This window comes from Gossypium raimondii, chromosome 8 (genome assembly GCF_025698545.1).
Source record: "Gossypium raimondii isolate GPD5lz chromosome 8, ASM2569854v1, whole genome shotgun sequence".
Classification (NCBI taxonomy): Eukaryota; Viridiplantae; Streptophyta; class Magnoliopsida; order Malvales; family Malvaceae; genus Gossypium; species Gossypium raimondii.
In genome coordinates, this window is record NC_068572.1 from 21,765,012 (window position 1) to 21,786,490 (window position 21,479).

The 21,479-nt window shown below is 31.7% G+C and overlaps 1 protein-coding gene and 1 long non-coding RNA gene across 4 annotated transcripts; one reads left to right on the forward strand and one right to left on the reverse strand.

Annotated features, from left to right (window-relative positions):
* Nucleotides 1–5,119: 5,119 nt before the first annotated feature.
* On the reverse strand, nucleotides 5,120–8,352 carry LOC128043144 (uncharacterized). The gene is made up of 2 exons (XR_008198930.1): nucleotides 7,903–8,352; nucleotides 5,120–5,302 (listed from the first exon to the last, which is right to left on the reverse strand). It is a non-coding gene; the product is annotated as an uncharacterized LOC128043144 (long non-coding RNA).
* Nucleotides 8,353–19,679: 11,327 nt separating this feature from the next.
* Nucleotides 19,680–21,121, forward strand: LOC105791012 (gamma-glutamyl peptidase 5). 3 transcript variants are annotated; one of them, XM_012618864.2, is made up of 3 exons: nucleotides 19,680–20,046; nucleotides 20,130–20,462; nucleotides 20,539–21,121. In XM_012618864.2, exons 1-3 carry the CDS (start codon nucleotides 19,738–19,740, stop codon nucleotides 20,662–20,664), a joined length of 768 nt encoding a protein of 255 aa, XP_012474318.1. In that variant the 5' UTR covers nucleotides 19,680–19,737; the 3' UTR covers nucleotides 20,665–21,121. The 3 variants fall into 3 exon arrangements, with proteins under 3 accessions (XP_012474318.1, XP_052491205.1, XP_012474319.1); XM_052635245.1 differs by having other exon boundaries at nucleotides 19,681–20,046; nucleotides 20,530–20,642; XM_012618865.2 differs by having other exon boundaries at nucleotides 19,682–20,046; nucleotides 20,548–21,121.
* Nucleotides 21,122–21,479: the final 358 nt, after the last annotated feature.

Consider the following 21,479-nt stretch of genomic DNA (forward strand, 5'->3'; position numbering starts at 1 on the left):
ACTTTCTTCATTCCTACCTTGCCCGAATTGGAAGGCGAAGAGAATCCAAAAGAGCCCAATGACTTAGAGAAAACTCCATAGGAAGTGGAGCATATAGAGGATGTCCCCACAACAGATAAGGTACCCATCGATTCCACTGAGCATCGTAACAAGGGAGAAGACTAAGTGCCTATTTTTTATTTTATCTTTCATTTCATTTTCTTCCCAATCCTGTAGCATCCCCTTTTTGTTTGTATTAATGGATCGATCCTTAATCTTTCTTTTGCCTTTTATTTCATCATTATTTCCTTTCATTAAACCATTACTAGTACATCAATCTCAAGATAAAATAACTTCAACATACGTGAGGAACTCTACCAGGTTTGGCGCATTATGCATATAGGGCCTCTTCACCTTCGTGGTCCAAGAACGATCTAAATCGGGCTCTAATACCAACCTGTAACACCCCAAACCCGATAAGATAAACCAGGTTTGAATCCTGGGTGTTACTACTCTAATTCAGATGAAACTTAACTCTACTTACACAAATTACAATTGATTTTAACTACTTAATTACAAGACTTCATAATACAATACATAAGTATAAACATTGAACAATTCAGTTATATTACATAGGGAATTTGATTACAAGTATTACTGAAATGATGTCATGTTCTTACGTAGTTATCCTGATTCAAGGGTTTCTATGTGCCAAGCAGACATGATTACGCCATCAAAGCTTGCTTTGTATGCATAATAATCTGATACGCCGCTCATTTGACATAATCTTGGCATCATTTCCCCAGGCACATCTTCACATTCATCCTGAAGTAGAAAACATAATTCATGTAAGCTGATGAGAACTTAGTGAGAAATAATCATTTATACCTTAGTTGTTAATTTTGATAAACGAGCGGATAGTCCATCACCATCAACTCTTTTTCTTAAATCTTTAACAGATTGTAAACAATATCAATTTACCATTAACGAAATATATTTCTTCCCTCTATCTACTATATCATAATCAATTTCCCTTAACATTATTTCGTCAGTGGCTTCATCCTTTCAAAACCTCTTCCTTTCATACACATCTTAATCATGATTCCCTTACACACCTTAAACATTGAACAATTTCAGTTATATTACATAAGGAATTTGATTACAAGTATGACTGGAATGATTCTATGGTCTAATGTAGTTCTCTCAATTCGAGGGTTTATATGTGCCAAACAGACTCAATCACGCCATAAAAGCATGCTCTGTATGCATAATAATCCGATACGTCGCTCCTTTGGCATAGTCCTAGTATCGTTCCCTCAAGCCTAGCCTCAAATTTAACCTGAAGTAGAAAACATAATCCCTATAAGTTCATGATAACTTAGTGAGAAATAATCATTTATACCTTAGTCGTTGATTTCCATCACCATCAACTCCTTTTTTAAAATATTCAATTAATTGTCACCATGATCAGTTTACCATTAATGAAACATATCTCTTCCCTTTATCTACTATATCATAGTAAATTTCCCTTAACATTCTTTCATCATTGTCTTCATCCTTTTAGAACTTCTTCCTTTCATACTCATATTAATCTTGATTCCCTTACACAATACCCTTCGTAAAACTGTGTTTGAATTCGCTTTCCTTACCTTATCTTTCTTTGACCACCCTTTCTTCTTACTGTTCACTGTTAGACACCCTTCTTTAAACACTCAAATGTAGCCTTTACTAAGGTTTGTTCTTTAAATTTACTTAACCCATACTCATAATTCACCACATGCTCTGGCGCATTCCACTTTCTCTGTTTTTGTTTTAAGACCATGCTAGATACGCCATAACAATCAATATGAAGTTTGCCACAAAGGAAGCTCATCAGAATATCTCATCGAAGGTGTAACATGATACGCCATAGTGGTTTTTCCTTCTGAATTCATTACAACTATCGTTCCCACAAAGTTTGTATGAATACCATTTCTTTCTCTCAGGGTCTACCACAGAAGCATTGCCTTCAGATGGTTGCTAAAATGGCCATTTTTTAGAGTGGGCCACAAAGCCATTCCCTTTATAGATTTCCATAAAGGCTTCATTTTTGTGGCGTGTTCACGATTGGGATTCGCCAAGACCCACATTTTATGAGGTTTGCCCCTCATCGTCCTAGATCACGTAACGAACCCCCTTTTGGGTAATCACATTCCTTTAGTACTTTTCCATATGATGAAATAGTCCTTTTAACTCCACCATGGTGAACAGACATAGACTCACTTGACAGACACTTTGTACATTGACATTATTTATTATTCAACACTTGATTCATACAAGCAACCAAAATATTTCCAGACATGCCCATACAACCATACTTTAACTTCAGGATTCCTATCACTTACTTAAACTCGTTAGATTTCATACAAACAACACATGCAAAGTCCATCAAACAATCATGCAATAGCATAATCATCATACCATACTTTCCTAGTTTCAAATTCATAGTTTGATCACTTTCTATAGACACATCTTAAATGCACAGAATACATACAAGAGTTAGCTTAAAGACACACCTGATAATCATGAATAGCATCTTGAACCTTAGATCTAGCGTCCAATTAGGGATTCCAACAACCAATGCCTTATAAAATAGAAAAACACCATTAAAACTCATTTCAGATAACCTTGTTATCATCTCTAACCTAGATAACCCATATAAAAAGCCTTACTTCTTCCTCTTACGATTCATACATTCTTAAAAGCCTAATCTTTCATAATGCAGGAAGCCATAAAACTTACCTTGACATGAAGAATCATCCATATAATTCAAGATTTCATCTTCAACTCAAAGAAATAAATTTTTGCTTCTTAAGCCTAAGGTAACAATATTCTAGAAAAAGGAAGAAGAAAACTCTTCTATCCAAATCTTGAATATCAATTAATATAATCTAAGTCCCTATTAAAACTTGATAAGTTTCATATTTTACACTATTGCCTTATCTAAAAGTCCACAAGTTTGGAGAAACCTACTTGAGTACCCTTTTATCTTTTGACTATTTCGGTTCACATTTAGTTGGTTACTATCCAGCTTACCTTGCAACTTAACTTGCACAGTACCACGAATAAAGGTGTACTATTCTTCTATCATGAACTCCCTCTTAATGCCCTTCCACATCGTCACTACCTACTCCAATTGACATAACAAACTGACATAGCATTTTCATTACTGAAACACATAACTGTATCCACCCACTCAGTACACCTAAAATGTATCTGGGTGAATACCACTCCGCCAGTCATAATACCTTAAGACAATTCGTCAAACCTTGTACCCGCCAAAACTGGGCGCTATACAAAACATGTAAAGGCATCAGAGACGCCATGTCAAACCTACGGAATCTCCTAAGTAACTCAGGGAGTTTTATCTCCGTGTATTAATTCTTATTTACCTATCAAACTAAGAGTTTTCTATGAGTACTACTATATAGAACCTTACTAAATTAATCTAGAGTTACTTTTGTATTGCTCTGAATGAAAGATTAAGGAGTGATTCAAGGATCATGGAGGGATCAAGCCAAACACCGCCAAGTTGCACGAGCGGTGCCATATTGTATCATGTATAAATATAGGAACCCTTAGAGGCTACTCCTAAGGGGAAATTGCTTTATTTTATCTGCATTAGAGTCTTGAGTCTCAAGCTAATGTAATTAATTATTCATACTTAACAGGGGAGAATGATTGTAGGGACTGAACACTTGTAAGGTATAAAATATAATTGAAATCAAATTTTAAATCGGTTATTATCTTTGGATTTGGATGAGAGTGATTTAATAGTAATGAATACTTATTTTAATATTGATTAAGTCTGTAAATCATCGGATAGAAATTTTGTTAAGTAGTTTCAATTAATTGTGATGTTGGGTACCTAGACCTGGAGATCGGGTCAAGTATAGGGTGTTACATCTCTTGCCCCATTCCTTAGCACTTTTGGAATGAACACACTATAACAATTCCCTAATCAGAAGCAAAAACATTATTATTTACTTTCTAGATATGGCACGATTAAACTCGACCATCATAATAAATCTTTATGAAAACAGAGTCAATTCAAATCTAAAGGCATCACACTAGCATAGGTTATTGTCGCAAGTATTTCTAGGCTCAACACACATTATGTTCAATCCAAGAATTGAATAATTCTCTAGCTCTAATACCACTAAATGTAACACCCATTACCCGACCCGATAATCAAGTCTGATCAATAGAGTGCCACATTAGTTGTTGGAGCAACTACTGAAAAATTCACAGTAAAAACATCCTTCCATTCTATCAATCATGCAATCAATCAATAATACAACATAAAATAACATGAACATTCTTTTTCGGGTCTTATACAAGCATACAAATGCTTTAAAGTCAACTAGATATCAAATAGGGACCTTTTTGTAACATTTTTAAAATTTTAGATCAAGTACATTATAAATGAATCATTCAAATATTCAATCATATCATGAAAACCTAAATATTATAGTACACATTTAAGTCTGAGCCTTACTTGAGCTTACGAAAGCTTTTTTGTAGACCCGAGCATGAATTAAGACCAAATTGCAAGGTTTTGAAAGTTGAGGTTCCACATCGAGATGTGACCTTTACTCTGTGAAATTGCCAAAATAGTGAGTCACATCACAATTTTGGACCACTTGAAATTGGGACATCACAAACTGTCTATCGACGTTGCGACGATAAGTATTTCAGGTCAACACGAGGACCCTTTTTTTATGAAATTTGTCCATTTAGTACCTATTTAATGCCAAGCCAAACCTTAAGCTTATTTAGTGCATATATGCACATCTAAACTTGCAAAAAACCATTTTAAAGGAATTCCCAAACATCCATTATTATTACTTAGTTCAAAAAATTCTAAGTACCAATGCAACATGTCTAAAATTTTAGCACCAAAACTTATCAAAACTACTTGCTCAATCCAAACTTACCTAAGATACATATACCACTTCAAATCATCTTATTTTCATAGCATTATGCATCAAACCATACCATTAAATCCCATTCCAATACATTAACACACAATTTCTCAATCAACCATTTATATACCATTAAAGTCTCTTAGTAATCATTTCACTTGTACACATTTACACAATTAATCAATTTCATCAATATAACCATACTAATTGAGTTTCAAATTTTCCATTCATAAAATCCATATGCAATATAACATATTACCAAGCTTACACATATTTATACATGCCCATAAATAAGTCCAAAATAACAGGGAAAGGGAACTTCTCGACAATCGATTTGACATGTTCTGCAAGTTAGCCATCTACAGGGAAAGGGAAACAACAAGGTAAAAATTAAAAATGTTTAGTAAGTTTACAAGTATTTAAACAACTTACCTCAAATTACAACTTAATTTGATAAAGTACTAGCTTTACAAGTTTATCTAAATATGGAAACCACATATCAACAAGGTGAGCATCAACATATATTGCATTTTATAATAAATCAATCATATAACATTCCCAATAACTTATAACCAACATTTATTGAATTTGATATGAATTTCATATCATTTTATATCTATTATCAATTATACATCCAATTTCAATATAATGCTATTCACTATTTCATTCCATTATTCAAATTTCGAATCAAATCATTAATTCATCACATTTCCGTATAGGCCCTCTAGGCTTGTAAAATAAGTTCACATTATCTTTTATAAATCACAACATGTATTTGTATCATCCAGTCATATGACCAACAATATTCGCATATGATTTATCCCATTTACACTTTATACCCCTATTAACTTGACTTGGACTCGAACGGATACACGGATCCAACTAATCAAACTAGTTTGGCACCCAGTGCCTCATTAGATTATGCCGAAGTAAACAGTTTATGCCCAAAGGTCATCAATGTGTTTGGCACGTACTGCTTCATCCATATAACCGAAGTAATTTGGCACCTAGTGCCTCATCGACACATAGTTAAAGTAACCCTAAACTCTTCCTATCCTATTATATGCCAACTATATCCACTCTACCCAAACAGATAATAAGGTAGCAATTTACTCAATTTAATTTATAAGCCAATTTCTCAATTCGATGCTGTCATTTCATCAACCAATTATCAATTTGTATGTATAACATTATAATTCATCTTAGTATAAAGCTAATTTTGCAATTACAACAATTTACAATATTTCCATATCTATTCAATTTAGTCTCTCTCTCAAGATCAAACATAATCATATTAACTTGATTCAATTTAACTAATCAACCTCATACCGCAAATCATTATATTCAACTCATTAGTTAATTTGTCATTTCTTTATAATTTATCCATATCTCACCTTTTGTACCAAATCGTAACAATCCAAATTTCAAGTAAATATATTTACAATTATAATTTTAAATATATAAAATTTTAACACAAATATGCCATATGAACTTACTTGGTCAAAACAGCAAATGATCAATTCTCTAAGGACTAATCAGCAAATATGTATTTTTCCCTAATTAATTCTGATTTGGTCGAATTCACGATCTATACAATTACTCAATTTAATTTATCAATTTCAACCGTCTTATTCATCCTATTATAAACATATATATGTTTAACTTTACTATTCAAATGCCACTTAGACTTTTTTATTTTTTTCAATTTAGTCCTTAAAATTGAAACTGCCATAATTTTCACATTTAAGCCCCGTTTTCACCCTGATCTTAGTTTCATCCCTGTAAAACCCTCTAAATTTAATAATTATAATATTTTTATTTTAGTCCCTAAAATCAAAACTAACAAATTTCACTTTACAAATTTTTCCTATTACATTTCCAAGCTTCAAATCCTACCATTAAACATTAAAAATATCAAAAATCATCAATGGAAACATTTTAAAACTCTAACAATTTTATGATTTAATATTGTGTCTAACTAGATTGAGCTACAAGGATCTAAAAACATAAAAATTACGAAAAATGAACTTAAAATTGGTTTCCATGCAAAGGTCGAATCTTGAAATTGTTTGAAGCTTTCTTCCTCTTCTACAATGGTATTCGGATAGTGGGAGGATTAGAATAAAAAAATTCTCTTCCCACACACTTATGTTATCTTTTATTATTTTCATATAATATTATTTGTTTTAACTATAATTAATAAAACAAAGTAAAATACCTACTCCAACATTCCAACATTCTTAATATTGGCTTAATTATCCTTTACAACCCTAGAATTCACTATATATACCTTTAACCAACAAAAATTCAATAGAAATCAAATTTTACAATTTTTACGATTTAGTTTTGTACCCTAATTAATCATCCAATCACTAAAATTTCCAAACCAAAATTCAATTCACTTATATAGCAACTCTTTAAATATTTACGAACTTGATTACGGAAATGAGGTCTCGATACCTCATTTTCCAAAACCACTGACTTTAAGGTCAAACCACTTGTACTTTAACTAACTATCTAATTAGTAGATTTATCATATCAAAGTTCAATATAACTTTACAATAGACTTGTAAATATTAATTAAGAAAATTTACGGACTCGATTATCGGATAACGGAATTCCAAAACCACCATTTTTGACACCACTGACTTTCGGGTCATTACATCTCTCTTTGACTTGTTGTGATACCACAAAGGCCAGGTACAGATATTTGGGCCCCTGGAGATAAAATTCAATCCAAAAACACTCTAAAACATCACCAATCACTACCTTAACATATCATTATCATATGTTTTCAACCATTACATATTCATTTCATAAATTCAATAAATCCAACATCTTAAATCATGGACATTTTAACATATTCATTAACATGTTTATATTCATATTAATATCACCATTTTACTATTCCCTTAAACATATTAACTTAGGAAAAGTAAGGTTATCCAAGGATACTCACCTCTTGGATGCATTTTTACTCAAAATCAAGCTTCCAAGTACTTGAATCCATCCTCCTCCTAGCTTGAATATCCAATAACCATCATTTCCTCATTTTTCATACACCAAAAGTAAACTAACATTAACATATTTCAAATTTTTCTTATACAAAAAATCTCAAATACTAAGCTAGAAGAAGTGGACAACATCATTACAAACATTTATAAAGCTTTCTCTTTCTAGGTTCTATTTTCTCTCTCTAATACTCATGAAAGCCCTTGTTGAAAATGTGTCGGGGGGTTAAAGGTGTTAATGACTTTATAAGGTAGTTTTCCAAGTATTTGAACAAAATCCCAAAGTTCGGGTGTTGAGTTTTGGACAAATTTCATGAAAACGTAAGGAAAATGAGAGAAGAAGAAGAGTCTCACTATGGGAGGGCTGGCCGGCTACAACGGGCTGAATGGGAGGTCTTTTTTCCTCTCTTTCTCCAATTTAAAACACTAATAAAATATCCAAGTCAAAGTTGGTTAATTCAATTAAAATGTGTGGTCCACATTTAATCCATTCACATAGAATACATCTAGTGGTCCAAATAAATTCAAAATATTAAATATCTTTTCCAAATAATACTTCCAAAATTTAATTTTTGAGAGGTGACCAAGACGCCCTTGTATGAAAAATTATCAATTTGTCCCATTTTTTGTCTCAATGCACTCTTTATTCATAATAAGCCACTTATCAAATTAAAATATCATAATTCACATTTATCTCTTATTATCAATCCATGGATAGAAAAATTACATCTTTGCCTATTTCTCGATAAAATTAAGAATTTTACGATTTAGTACCTAACTTCTCAATCTTTTCAATTTGGTCCCAAAAGTGAATCTCCTCATACCAATACATATTCTAACTTATTCTTATTCCAATTAATAATTAATAACTCATAGTCCTAATTTTGGTTGAATTTTCACTTAGTCCTTAAACTTTTCAAAACTTGCAATTTTATCATTTTGCTACATTCTCACATCCACAACACTTGTTATCAATTCCATTTCAAGCATCAATTTTCCTTTTGTAACAAATTAATGTCAAAATATTAATAAATAATATTTTTATAAACTTTCTCCTAACATCTAAGCTCAAATATTAATTTAGGTGAGTTAGAAAAACATCAATGTTACCTTATTGAGCTTTCTCTCTCTAGTTTTCATTTTCTCTCTAAAAAACCCATAAAACCTTAGGTTTGAATGGTGAATGTGATAATGGAAATTTGACAAGGAAATGGTCTTCTACAATATTTTAATTAGAAATCAAAGTTTGAAGTTGTATTTTAGCTTAGATTTAAAGAAAAAAAAGAAAAATTAAAAGAAAAAGCTTCCCTACTTAGCCATGGCTTGGGGAAGGGGATGAGCTTTTGTTTCTCCTCCTACCCATGGTTAAATCATATAACAATTTTTTTTGCTTTCATGAGAAAGTTTGAACAGCCATGGTGGGGGCCATGGTCCAGTCCACCATCAATACATTCATTTTTTGTATAACAACAATAATAATAATAAATCAAATGAAATTTTTATTTTTAAGTGGTTTGTCATTTATTTCTTATTTACGAATCAAAATATTTAAAAAATTAAAATATTCTTTCATAAAATATTTGCGTTTTAGGTCTTTGTACTTTTCTAACTCCCGATTTGGTTCATTGTCCATGACTTCGTATTCTCAATTCTTCTTGATAATTTCCTTTTTAATAAATTCAATTCCAAAATTTAATATCACATTAATATTATAAATTGTTTATAATATCAAATAAAATGACAAAATGCCCTTATGTGACAAAATTATCGTTTTGCCTCTTTTATCTCTATATACAATTTATTCACAATAATAAGCACTAATTCAATCAAAAATCATAATTCAAATATATCTACTTTAATTTAAATCCATAAATGGTTAAAATTATATCTTTACCCATTTTCAATAAAAAGGGAATTTACAATTTGGTCCATGTACTTCTAAATCTTTTCGATTTGGTCTAAAATGTAATTGTAATCATATGAATACATATTCTAACTTATTCTTATGTCTATTAATTAATACCAACTCACTTTTTACATTTTGGTCAAATTGCACTTTTAGTCTTCAAACTTTTTAAATTTGCAATTTGGTAGTTTCATAAAAATTTTACTTTTAAAATTGTTTTCGTTAATTATCTATCATATCTAATGTCACTTTGTCTTTATAAGAATACTTTTATCAGAAAAAATTTCTAACTTTTTTAAAATTCATTGTATTCACTACTAGAATAGTACCACATGTTTAATTAGAAATTTTGGGTGTTACATAAAACTTCAAGATTGGAAGCAAAAAACTTTATCCATAAGGGGGAGTAGTGCTCGTTAAGGCAATGGTGTGTGCTATTCCCACTTATAGTATGTTTTGTTTTAAGCTCCCAAAAAGTTTATGTGACGAGTTGAATCAAATGATTGATATGTTTTAATGGGGACAAAAATATGATGAAAGAATGATTCATTGGAAAGGATGAGAGGCATTGACTAAGTTGAAAATAGATTGTGGAATTGGTTTTAAGGATTTTGAAGCTTTTAATACAACTTTACTTGCTAAACAAATTTGGAAATTCATTCAGAATCATGATGAGTTATGGGTTAGAGTGTTGAGAGGGATTTAGTTTCCAAGGGATAGTCCTATGGAAGCTGCTAAAGGTGCAAAATTTTTTTGGTGCTGGAGTAATTTGCTTGGAGGCAAGGATTTTCTGAAAGACAAGCTATTTTGGCAGATATGGGGTGGTAAGAAAGTCTCTATATACGGAGATCATTGGATCTTAAAGCTAAATGGAAAATTGTTATAACCAATTGCAGCTATAGAGACTAATTTTCCTTAAAAAGTGGTTGAGTGGATTGATAACGAGAAAGAAGTTTGGAATGAAAATGCAATGGGAAATTGGATTAATAATGAGAATAAGGAAATGATTAAAGAGATTCCTCTAAGACAAGTAGTCCCTATGATAAGAAAGGTAGCTTTCTGTTAAATCAGGTTATAAAGTTCTAGTTAAGGAAAAATGGGTTGGTGGGCCTGATAAAGCTTCAACTTCTTATAGTATTGATAAGAGGTTGTTGAATTCTTTGTGGTCTTTGAAGATTCCTAGTATAATCAAGCATTTTCTTTAGAAGCTTTGTACATAATTAGTTGCTACTACTGGGAATTCGTATAGAAGAAAAGTTGTTGAAAGCTCATTATGCCAAATTTGTATGATGAAAGTTGAGATAGTAGAGCATATGAGTTGTAATGTAATTGGACTAGACTTGTAAAAACTTGTTTTTAATGAAATCAGAATAGTGGTTCCGGGACCATAATATGAAGTCAAAAAAATTATTTTATTATTATTTTATTTACTACAGTATGATAGTAGTACTGCATAAAAATTTCATTAAGAAATTTTACCGTTTACAAGCTCAATTTGATAAAAAAGACTAAATCGCGTAAAGTGCAAAAGTTGAGTTCTAATGGACAAAGGTATTAAATAGCTATAGAACTTTAAAGTGGAAGTCCTTATATAAAAATTAGACCATAAATAAGATAGTGGAATATGATGGCTTGGCATTTTGTGTAATTTTTAAAGTTTTTAAAGGTTAATTAAGTAATTAGGTAATTAAAGTTAATATTAAATAAAACCAAATTCAGTATCATCTTTGTTTCATCTCTTTTAACCAAAAATTTAGGGTTTGGAAGCCATTTTTGTGCTTAAGTTTCGGCAATCTCATTCTTGTCTATTTAGTATGTACTTTTAATCCGTTTTTAATTATTTTTACATTTTTGGGATCGTTGTAGCTTAATCTAGCTAGCCTGGAGACTAATTTGTGAAACTATTAAACTATTAAGGTTTTTTCATTGTTGAATATATATGAGTTTTCATGTTTGATGATAGAAAATGGATGGTTGTTGTTAGATAAACAACTTTTGTAAAGAGATTTTTGGTAAATTTGTCAAATAGGGACTAAATTAAAAATTATAATATATTACATGGTGAAATTGTGAAATAAATAAAATATAGGGCATGCTAGGGACCTATTTGATATTCGACCATAGTGGGTTGTGATGAAATTGCATAAATTTCCATTTTTGTAAGCTAGAGACTATATTGCAAATAAATTAAAAGTATAAGGGCAAAATAATAATTTTGCAAAAAATGATTTTGGGCTAAACTGAATGAGTTATATATTAAATTGAGTTAAACTTATCCATATAGATCAAGACAGACCTTGTATAGAGTTAGATCGGGGCGAAGGAAAAATCTTGGATTATTCGCCTCCGTATCTACGTATACTCATTGAGGTAAGTTCATGTGATTAAATTATGATTATATGTTTATTTTAAAATATGCATGAATTGTAAATTTGCTACATGTATACACGGTTGCATATCCAATGAAGTACGACTACCAAGCCCCGTTTGAACTTTAGGAATTCATAGGATACAAATGACATGTTATTAGGGTTTACATGATTTAGGTGCTGGTCCTGAAAGTCCTACCGATAGCTGAGGTCTTGCATGTGTTGCAGATAATTCACAGCTCGTGTCAGCAGCATTGTGTAGCTACGTTCTGACCCACAGCTCGTGAGAGCATACCGATTTACAGCTGGTGAGGGCATACCGATTTACAGCTCGAGTAAACATACCGATTCACAGCTCTATGAGCATACATGTACAGGATTTGACGGACTACAGTTATATGATTTAGCATACTATGTGTGAGTTATCCCAGGTATCCAACGATATTCTAAAAGGTTTAACAGGCAATGTTCTGATACGAAATGATAAAAGTTCGATACGAACTATTATAGTATACACATGAATTACATGGAAATGTTGTTAGATGTTATATGGAAAATGGAATTTAATGATACATGTAAATGAAATTTATCGTTTGATGTGCTCATCCATGATAATTGGTGTATATATGTATTTACATGGGTAACATGGTTGGTGAATATGTTCTTAGGCATTTGGTCAAATTGTATTGGGATATGCTTGGTTTACTTGCCTATTATATATCTAAATGGTAAGTTATATTCTATGTTATACGAACTTATTAAGCTTAAATGTTTACTCTGTGTTATTATTTGTTTCTTATAGTGAATCGGAAGCCCATTCGGGTTGGAAGCTTGTCAGAGCTATATCACACTATCCATTGGCTCTTTTGGTACATTTGGTTGTTTAATTTTGGTTATAATGGCATGTATAGGTATTTTGGCTAATATGGCCATGTATTTTGGTTGTTAAATGGTAATTTGTTTTGTGTTTTGGCACTTTGATGATGGTATGAGTTTAGTATATGACATGTAAATATTAGCTTTCTAATGGTTGATGTTTGGAATTATTGTGAAATGGCACTTGGTTTGAATGGCTTATATGGTTTTAGATGCTAGCGGTTGAATGGCATGATTAGTATCATTTGGTAGATTTTGGTAAGTAAGTTCCATGTTATGTGTTAAGGCAAACATGCCTATAAGTTAGTTGATTAACTGGCCAAAATGAATACATAGTTATACATGTTCATTTATTGTCATTTAAGGTGCCTAAGGGCATATTTGTTGTATGCGATCATACCATTTATATAAGGCTATAATATGCATGGTTTTAGTGCTTTATTATGGCTTGTGTATATGTGCATTTTTGGTTGTAAGTACATGCCAAATTGGGTGAGAAAATTGGGTTGCAAAATGGCCTATTTTTGTCCAAACGAGTGTGCGTCTTAGTCGTGTGTAACACACGGCCAGGTGACCGACCGTGTGTCCCCTATAGCTTTCAAAGGGTTGCAAGTCAGGCTATTACACGGCCTAGCACACGGCCTGGCACACGGGCGTGCGGCTTGGCCGTGTGGCCCAAGTTAGTGAGTTACACGAGCATGGACACGAGCTAGGACACGGGATGGGACACGGCTGTGTGTCCCTATTTAGAATGCCCACACGATCTGACACACGGGTGTGTCTCACACGGCCTAGCCATACGGTCGTGTTATATCTACAGTGATTCAGGCGTGTTTCTAGGGAAGGATGTGTAGCCTACGAGCTTGGCACTTAACACTTAATTCTCGTGCGTGTTTTTGGAGGGATGTTTAGCCTAATTTCTTCACACTCAGTGCCCAGGTGTGTTCTTGGATCATAAAGCTCGTTTAAGCAATCAAGCGTGTTTTGGGTGAATACCAGCATATCCGTATTTGTTTTTTATAGTTAATTTGCAAATGGATAATGATGATTGATAAATGGTTAAAGCTAAAAGAAACTGATTGTTCGATGTTGTATAAATGGAAAATGTCAGATGACTGAATTTTTAATGTTATTTTATGTGTGTTTGTTATCAAAAGTGAATTGTTAGTCTAATGGTTAAATATTAGTGAATCCACCCTAGAGTCCCAAGTTAGAGCCCCTTCCCTCTTATTTTTCTCCTATTTTCAACAAACCTAAGAGTAAATTACTTGTGCTGCCCCTAGGGTTTACAAACCTTAGGTATTTAACCAATTCTTTCCTAATTAGATTTCAAATCTTGCCATTTCTCAAAATTCTAATAGAATTAGAATTCCACCATATTTTTCTCTTCTTTTCTTCTCTCATTCTTGCACCCTAATTCCTTCTTTGTGTTGTTAATTATTTTTTTCTTTCTCCTATCAAATCGTTTCTCGTTCGTTTAATTTTTATCAATATTTAGAATCGTCATAAAAAATACTTGTTACATTTGCCAAGAATCGATAAGTACGCTTCGTTTCAATGATTTGATTTAGTAATTCCGTGTACGAGTATCCAACATTAATCTTTAGGTTTGATTAATCAATCTTTTGTGAATCTTGCCCAAATCTTGATACCAATAATTAATTGTATGTATTTGTCGTTAAATGACCGAATCTAGGTGAATCAGATTAAAGTTGATTGTAGGAAGTGTTAATCGAACTCGTGGTGAAAGGTGTGTGTGTTTTCCAAATGAATTGGTGGTGATCGTGTGCAGTTTTAGGGCCACACATTCTTCTACACGGGCATGTGGATCACATAGCCATGTTCACCTGTAAATCTTAGGGTACTTCATGAATCATACGGCCTCAACCTATTACATGACCTGCCACACAATCGTGTCCTTACTATAGGGTACTTTATCATTTTCCATACGGCCGTGTATCTTTTCCACATGGCTTCATCCTGTCACATGGCCGTATGACCCCTATTTTATAGTTTTGCACAAAATTTTGTAAATTGTTCAGTTTAGTCCCTGTATAGTCCCTAAATTATTTTTAGAGTTTTTGTACACTCAACCAAGTCCTGATATTATGTATATTCTGGAATTTGTGAACTGATGAACTAAATTGTTACTGTTATGCGCATAATATATGAATGATACATGCCTATTGTCACTGTATATTCAATGAACTGTTACTGTTGCTACTGCTACTATATGACTGATTGCATGTTCAACATGCCTACTATTACTGTTAAACTAATTGCATGATAAACATGTCTATTGTTTCCATGTTGTACTGTAATTAGCATGCCATGTTACATTGCATGGGGATTGGAACGATATGGAAAGGAGGAAGTACTGCAAACACTGTCGATTCATCCACAACTTACTGGCAGCTTATCTACAAACTTTTAATTTGAAAATACCGGTGGGTTACCCACAATATTTTACAGGTAGTTTATCTGCAATTATTAGTGGTTTATCTACAACAAGAAGTGTAGGGATATATGAGTTCTGGGGAACTCTTACTGTGGAGTGTAGCGGAGTATAGGTAGGAACTTTTCTATTATACATGAATTACATTAACATTCATAAGCATGTGCAACTGAACTGTCAAATCCTGTACTATTATACGATTGTAATTGTTCTAAGTATTGTTATTTTGTATGTTTTGTCTATTGTTTTGCACTGGTTATCTTGTGAGTGGACTCACACTAAGCTTTTTAAGCTCACCCCCTTTAATTTTCATCTTTGTAGACAACCAACAAGGGTAGAATGCAGACTCGGCATCTGGAGGGCTCGTCTCAGAATATTTTTATAAAATTATTTTAGACATATTATTTATAATTTCTGTTATTTGGGAACTGTATTGTTTCATTTGAACTGTGGCATGAGACTTAAAATTTGGGTTAATTTTGTTATGCATTGCATTTAAGTTGATTAGGTTATTGAAACATGGACTTTGATTTAATTATGCATGAAATTCTGGTTTTCATTAAAACTATTTTGAATATCATTTTTCTGCTGCGATACTATGTAAATGAGATTTTTGAAAAATATTTAAAATTGGAAAACAACTTTTACAAAGTAAACATTAAAATCAACCGGTTTTTTTCAAAATGAAATTGTATCTTTTGGATTGTTAAAAAAAAACTGTCTCTTTTAGAAACACGCTAAGTTTTTCTGCTAAGGTAAATTAATTTTTTAGAAAGACAGTCTTAAAAACTCCGATAATTTTACTAGGTCATTTTGGTGGTTTATGTAACCTTCAGAATTCGGTCGTAACATTTAGGTTTAGGCCGGGTTAAAAAAGTTACATTAAAGAGATGATTGATAATAAGATATAAAATAAAGGTTGCAATGGTAATTTGGTCTATATGGAAAGGTAGTAGTGATTGTATTGTTAGAAAAATAAGATTTGGGTGCTCTAGAAGTTATTTGTAAAGCAAAAATGGTAGTTACTGAGAATTTTTTAATTTAATCTAAGTCTGGCATTGAAAGCAAAGTTAGGATGCATAATAGTTGTAAGGATATGAGATGGATATCTCCTAACTATGGTTGGTTTAAACTGAATTGTGATGGTGCACTAAGGCCTGAGAATAAAAAACGCTGCTGTTGTGACTATTATTTGAGATAAGGATGGAATAGTGGTTGGAGGAGTGGGGAAAGATTGCGACTATTAAAGAAGGTCTTAAGGTTGCTAGGGAAAGTAATTTGGGGGAATATTATTTTTGAATCTAATGCTAAACAGGCCATCTATTAAAGGTCTTAAGATATGAAGCCGCTGACTTGCAAGAATGGGAAATTGCTGGGTTGATTACAATTTTGAATACGGATGGTCCAAATTGATTTATTTTGTTGCTAGGAGGGTTTGGGGGGACTATTTTACTAAAAAAGTTCATTTCTAACATTATTTACGAAAATGGGTCGTTTAAAACTTTATTTACCGGAATAGGCCAAAAAATCCAAAACGCACCTACGCGGAAGCGTTTTAAGGGAAAATTTCAAAAAAAGTGCTGACGAGGACACGCTTTTACCTGTGCTCAGACTAAATTTTCAAAAAATATTATTTTTTTAAAATATTATAAAAATATATCAATTTTTTAAAAATTTACGAGAATAAGCCTTTATAAATACCCAAAGTGGCAGCACCATTTTTTTTTTTGGTGCCACCAAATAATGTGAAATAAAACTTACACTTCATGGTCTCATTTCCCTTAATTTTTTAAGCAATGTGGGATGTGAGATATGTGTATATATAGACTCATGAATAGGTCTGCAGCTTGTTCCTAGACAATGTGGGATTCTTTCCTCTTTAACTAACAACATAAAATTAAATGCTACACTATATTTTATATTTTTTTACTTATAGAGTTTAATTTTTTTTACGAAAAGTTAACATTTGTTAAATTATAAATTAAAATTTTAAACTCTATAAGTAAAAAAATTATAAAATATAAAATGTGTATGGTAAAATATTTAAAAATATTTAAAACATTACTAATAATTGAGTGATCATTTTGTAAGTTTTATAATTTGATAGCTAAAAATCATAGTTAAGTGAGTACTAATGTAATTTAATCTAGATATAAAAATATGAAAAATTATTATATTTTATGTATATTATATATTTCTATAAAAATTATTTAACATAATTATATACTATGTTTAAATAGATTATCTATCTAGTCAAAATACATTTGAAATAAATTTATCATCATTCATTAGGTGATGAAAATTAAATTAAAATTAGGATTAAAAATTAATGAGTATAGTAAAATATTAAAAAATAAATATTTTAAAAAGAGATATCAATTTTTAAAATTACAAAAAAATATATATATACTATTTGAGTACCAAATACTCTCCATTTATTTATTAATCAAACATTCATAACATAAAAAAATTAAAAGTATAACTTCTAAATTGAAATAATGAAAATTATTTTAAAATTAGAATTGTATGGATATTAAATTCAAACATTTAAAATTGAATAGAAGATTATTGCATGTATAAGTTTCATATGTGCAATTGTTCGTAAAAAATATAAAATATAGTGCAGTATTTAATTTTATGTTGTTAGTTAAAAGAGGAAAGTATCTCACATTGTCTAAGAACAACTGAACAAGTTGCAAACCTATTCATGGCTCTATATATATACATATATCTCGCATCTCATATTGCTTAAGAAAATAAGAGAAATGAGACTTTTGGGTCTATATAAAGATATGTTTTGCAAGTTTTATTTCCATATTAATTGGTGACACCTTAAAAAAATGGTGTTGCGACTTTGGATCTTTATAAAGGCTTATTCTCGTAAATTTTTAAAAAATTGATCTGTTTTTATAATATTTTTAAAAAATAACCTTTTTCTGAAAACTTAGTCCGAGCATGAGGTAAAACGCGCTCACGTTAGTGTGCTTTTCTGAAATTTCTCCTTAAAACCTATTTCTATAAATAAAGTTAGAAATTAACATTTTTTTTAGTAAAATAGTTGATTCGGGGTATAGCTGTTTCTACTTTCAAACAAAATTTAACAACATTTATTGGAGGTAGCAAGATAAATATTTTATAAAGAATATGTTAGTATCCCTCTTTTAATAGCAATCTTGTTACGAACGAAACAAAGAAATCTTACAAATCGGAATTTCCGTTGCATCTAGCTCAAATTAAGGGAACATACATTTTGGGATTCCCTTGGATTCATGCATTCGGATTTAATATACTTGCATTTATGACACCTTGAAGTTATTTTATATTGAGTACAGATTGACACACACTCAAAAAGTGGGCCAAACCTTCTTTTGACGAGTATCATATTTAAAAGCTTCACCTTCAAGTGTTTTCACACCCCCAAAAACAAAAAGTTTGACGTATTTTGTTTGATAATCATGTATCTCCACATTCGTTTAAGGTTTGTGTCGAGTTTTGTAGGAGTCACTATCGAAATCAAGATTTAAGTTTTTTTAATTAAATAATAATAATAGAGATTCCACGTACACTTTTAGAATATATTTAAGAAAAAGAAAGTATAGAATATTCTTTTTATTTATGGAATTTAAAAGCGAATTATAGTTGAATCTACCATTGATGCAGTATATAAAAGTACTTATTTTTCAGTTAATTATATTATGATATCACTAAAAAATACATTAACTTTTTAAAAATAAATACGTAGTATCATTATTTGTGTTTAAATTTAAAAACGATCCATATATATTAAGAGTTTAGAAGTTGATTCATGAGAGACATAAATGCAGCACAAATCATAGTTATTAAATTAGCGGATTTAGTAACAGTGTATGTAGCAGCAGCCTGCTGTATGCATCTTTCAATTCTCAAGTGTGATGAGAATACGATACGCGCCCCACAGAGAATCTTCTGCCAAGCGACCAATGCATTGGAGTCTCCAAAGTCCAAACGAATCTGTCAAAATCCGTGTACATTCTAAACCCATGCACTGTTTAGGCATTTTTCTTTAAGGGTTAAATAACCCACGAACCTACCCCACATCGCAATTTCCAAGCCCCTCCATATAAACCCCTCAATCTTCAACTTGTGATTGCAGATATCATCCTCATTTAGATACTGTACAAGTTTGGGAGAGGTAATAATGAAGGTAGGAAGATATGCTGTTTTGCTGGCAGCCAGGGACTCGGAGTTTGTGGAGAGAGTGTATGGGGGTTATTTCAATGTGTTTGTTGCTGCTTTTGGAGAAGAAGGAGAAAGGTGGGATTTATTCAGGGTTGTGGATGATGAGTTCCCTGACATGAGTGAGCTGTACAAGTATGATGGATTTGTAATCAGTGGGAGTCCCTATGATGCTTACGGGAATGATTACTGGATTCTCAAGCTTTGCTTCCTCTTGCAGACACTTGATGCCATGGAGAAGAAAGTCCTTGGGATCTGCTTTGGCCATCAGGTACCCACGCAAAATCTTTGTAATTTCAACCATCTCCACAGTTCCAAAAATGTTTTATTAACCAATTCCCATCCCATGTTCAGGTTTTGTGCAGGTCATTGGGGGGGAAAGTTGGCAAGGCTTGCAGTGGATGGGATATAGGGCTGAGGACAGTCAAAGTCGTGAAAGATTTGTGGGTCCCCAGCTTCCTGGAAGAGTTGGATGAAATGCCCTCTACCCTGTCAATCATAGAGTGCCACCAGGACGAAGTATTCGAGGTCCCAATGGGAGCTCAAGTGGTTGCATTTTCGGAAAAGACGGGTGTGGAGATGTTCGTGATTGGGCAACACATACTTGGCATTCAAGGCCATCCAGAGTATACCAAGGACATCTTATACAACATCATCGATCGCCTTCTCGATAACAACTCCATTCAGGTAAATAATCAATAATCAACCTCCCCCTTTGAATGCACTTTTTTTCTCCTCTGTAAATTAAAATCAGTTCGGTTAGAATATGCAGAGAGATATTGCCGAGAAAGCTAAATTTGGATTGGAAACGGCTGAACCTGACAGGAAGAGCTGGGAAAAGATATGCAGGGATTTTCTGAAGAGAAGACAGAATTCCAGCTTTTCATGAAAATGGATTATCTTGGATACTTGATGGCATTTTGGAACCATCAAGTTTCTTGGAGCTACTCTAAGTCTACCTAATTCTAAACGTGTTAAAACTTTTGTATTCTTCTTTAATTGACATGAAACATATTAGGCACCGACAGATTCTTTTTTGGTGAATCAGCTTCTTGCACAATTCAGTAGCAACACCTCATATTAAGATTACCTAAACAAAGTCAATTTGAAATATTACCATCGGATAAACTATTCGAGTGGCTTATTGTTAGAGGTGCCAAACGGCTGGATTCATGTAATATTTTTTTCTGGCTTGAAAACACCAGCTTTTTCAAGATTAGGTTTTTTCGAATTTAGATTCGGAATGGACGGGCTTGATACATTTAAATAAATTTTAAATTTTTTAAGTTTCAACTGTAACCATTCATTTTATTTTCTTATAATAAACATAAATTATATATTTTTAATAGAGTTCTTTTACCTAAAATAATTAAAGTGCTAATTGTATATAAAATTTATTATTATATGATATGCATATGAATAGACTAAAATATCTTTTATTGTTTATTATTATATTATATTGAAAATTGAATAATGGTTATAAAGTTAATTTTATATTTTAAAATATTTATTCCAAAACTCAAATATATTGTACTAAGCTCAAGCCCAAACAATATCCACGTTATTACTCAAAGTCAAAATAAATTAATCTCAAGTCCAAAATAAAAGATCCAATACCCAAATAAAATTTGTAAAAGTTAAAACCCAATTCATAATCTAATTCAATGAAAATAGTATTTTATTAAGATATTAAATTTTCAATAA

Excerpts from the sequence above, each read along its gene's own strand:
- LOC105791012 (XM_012618864.2), top strand. The coding sequence starts at position 19,738 with ATGAAGGTAGGAAGATATGCTGTTTTGCTGGCAGCCAGGGACTCGGAG. Across the intron at positions 20,047-20,129 it reads GGATCTGCTTTGGCCATCAG|GTTTTGTGCAGGTCATTGGG; the intron begins GTACCCACGCAA and ends TCCCATGTTCAG. Across the intron at positions 20,463-20,538 it reads TCGATAACAACTCCATTCAG|AATATGCAGAGAGATATTGC; the intron begins GTAAATAATCAA and ends CAGTTCGGTTAG.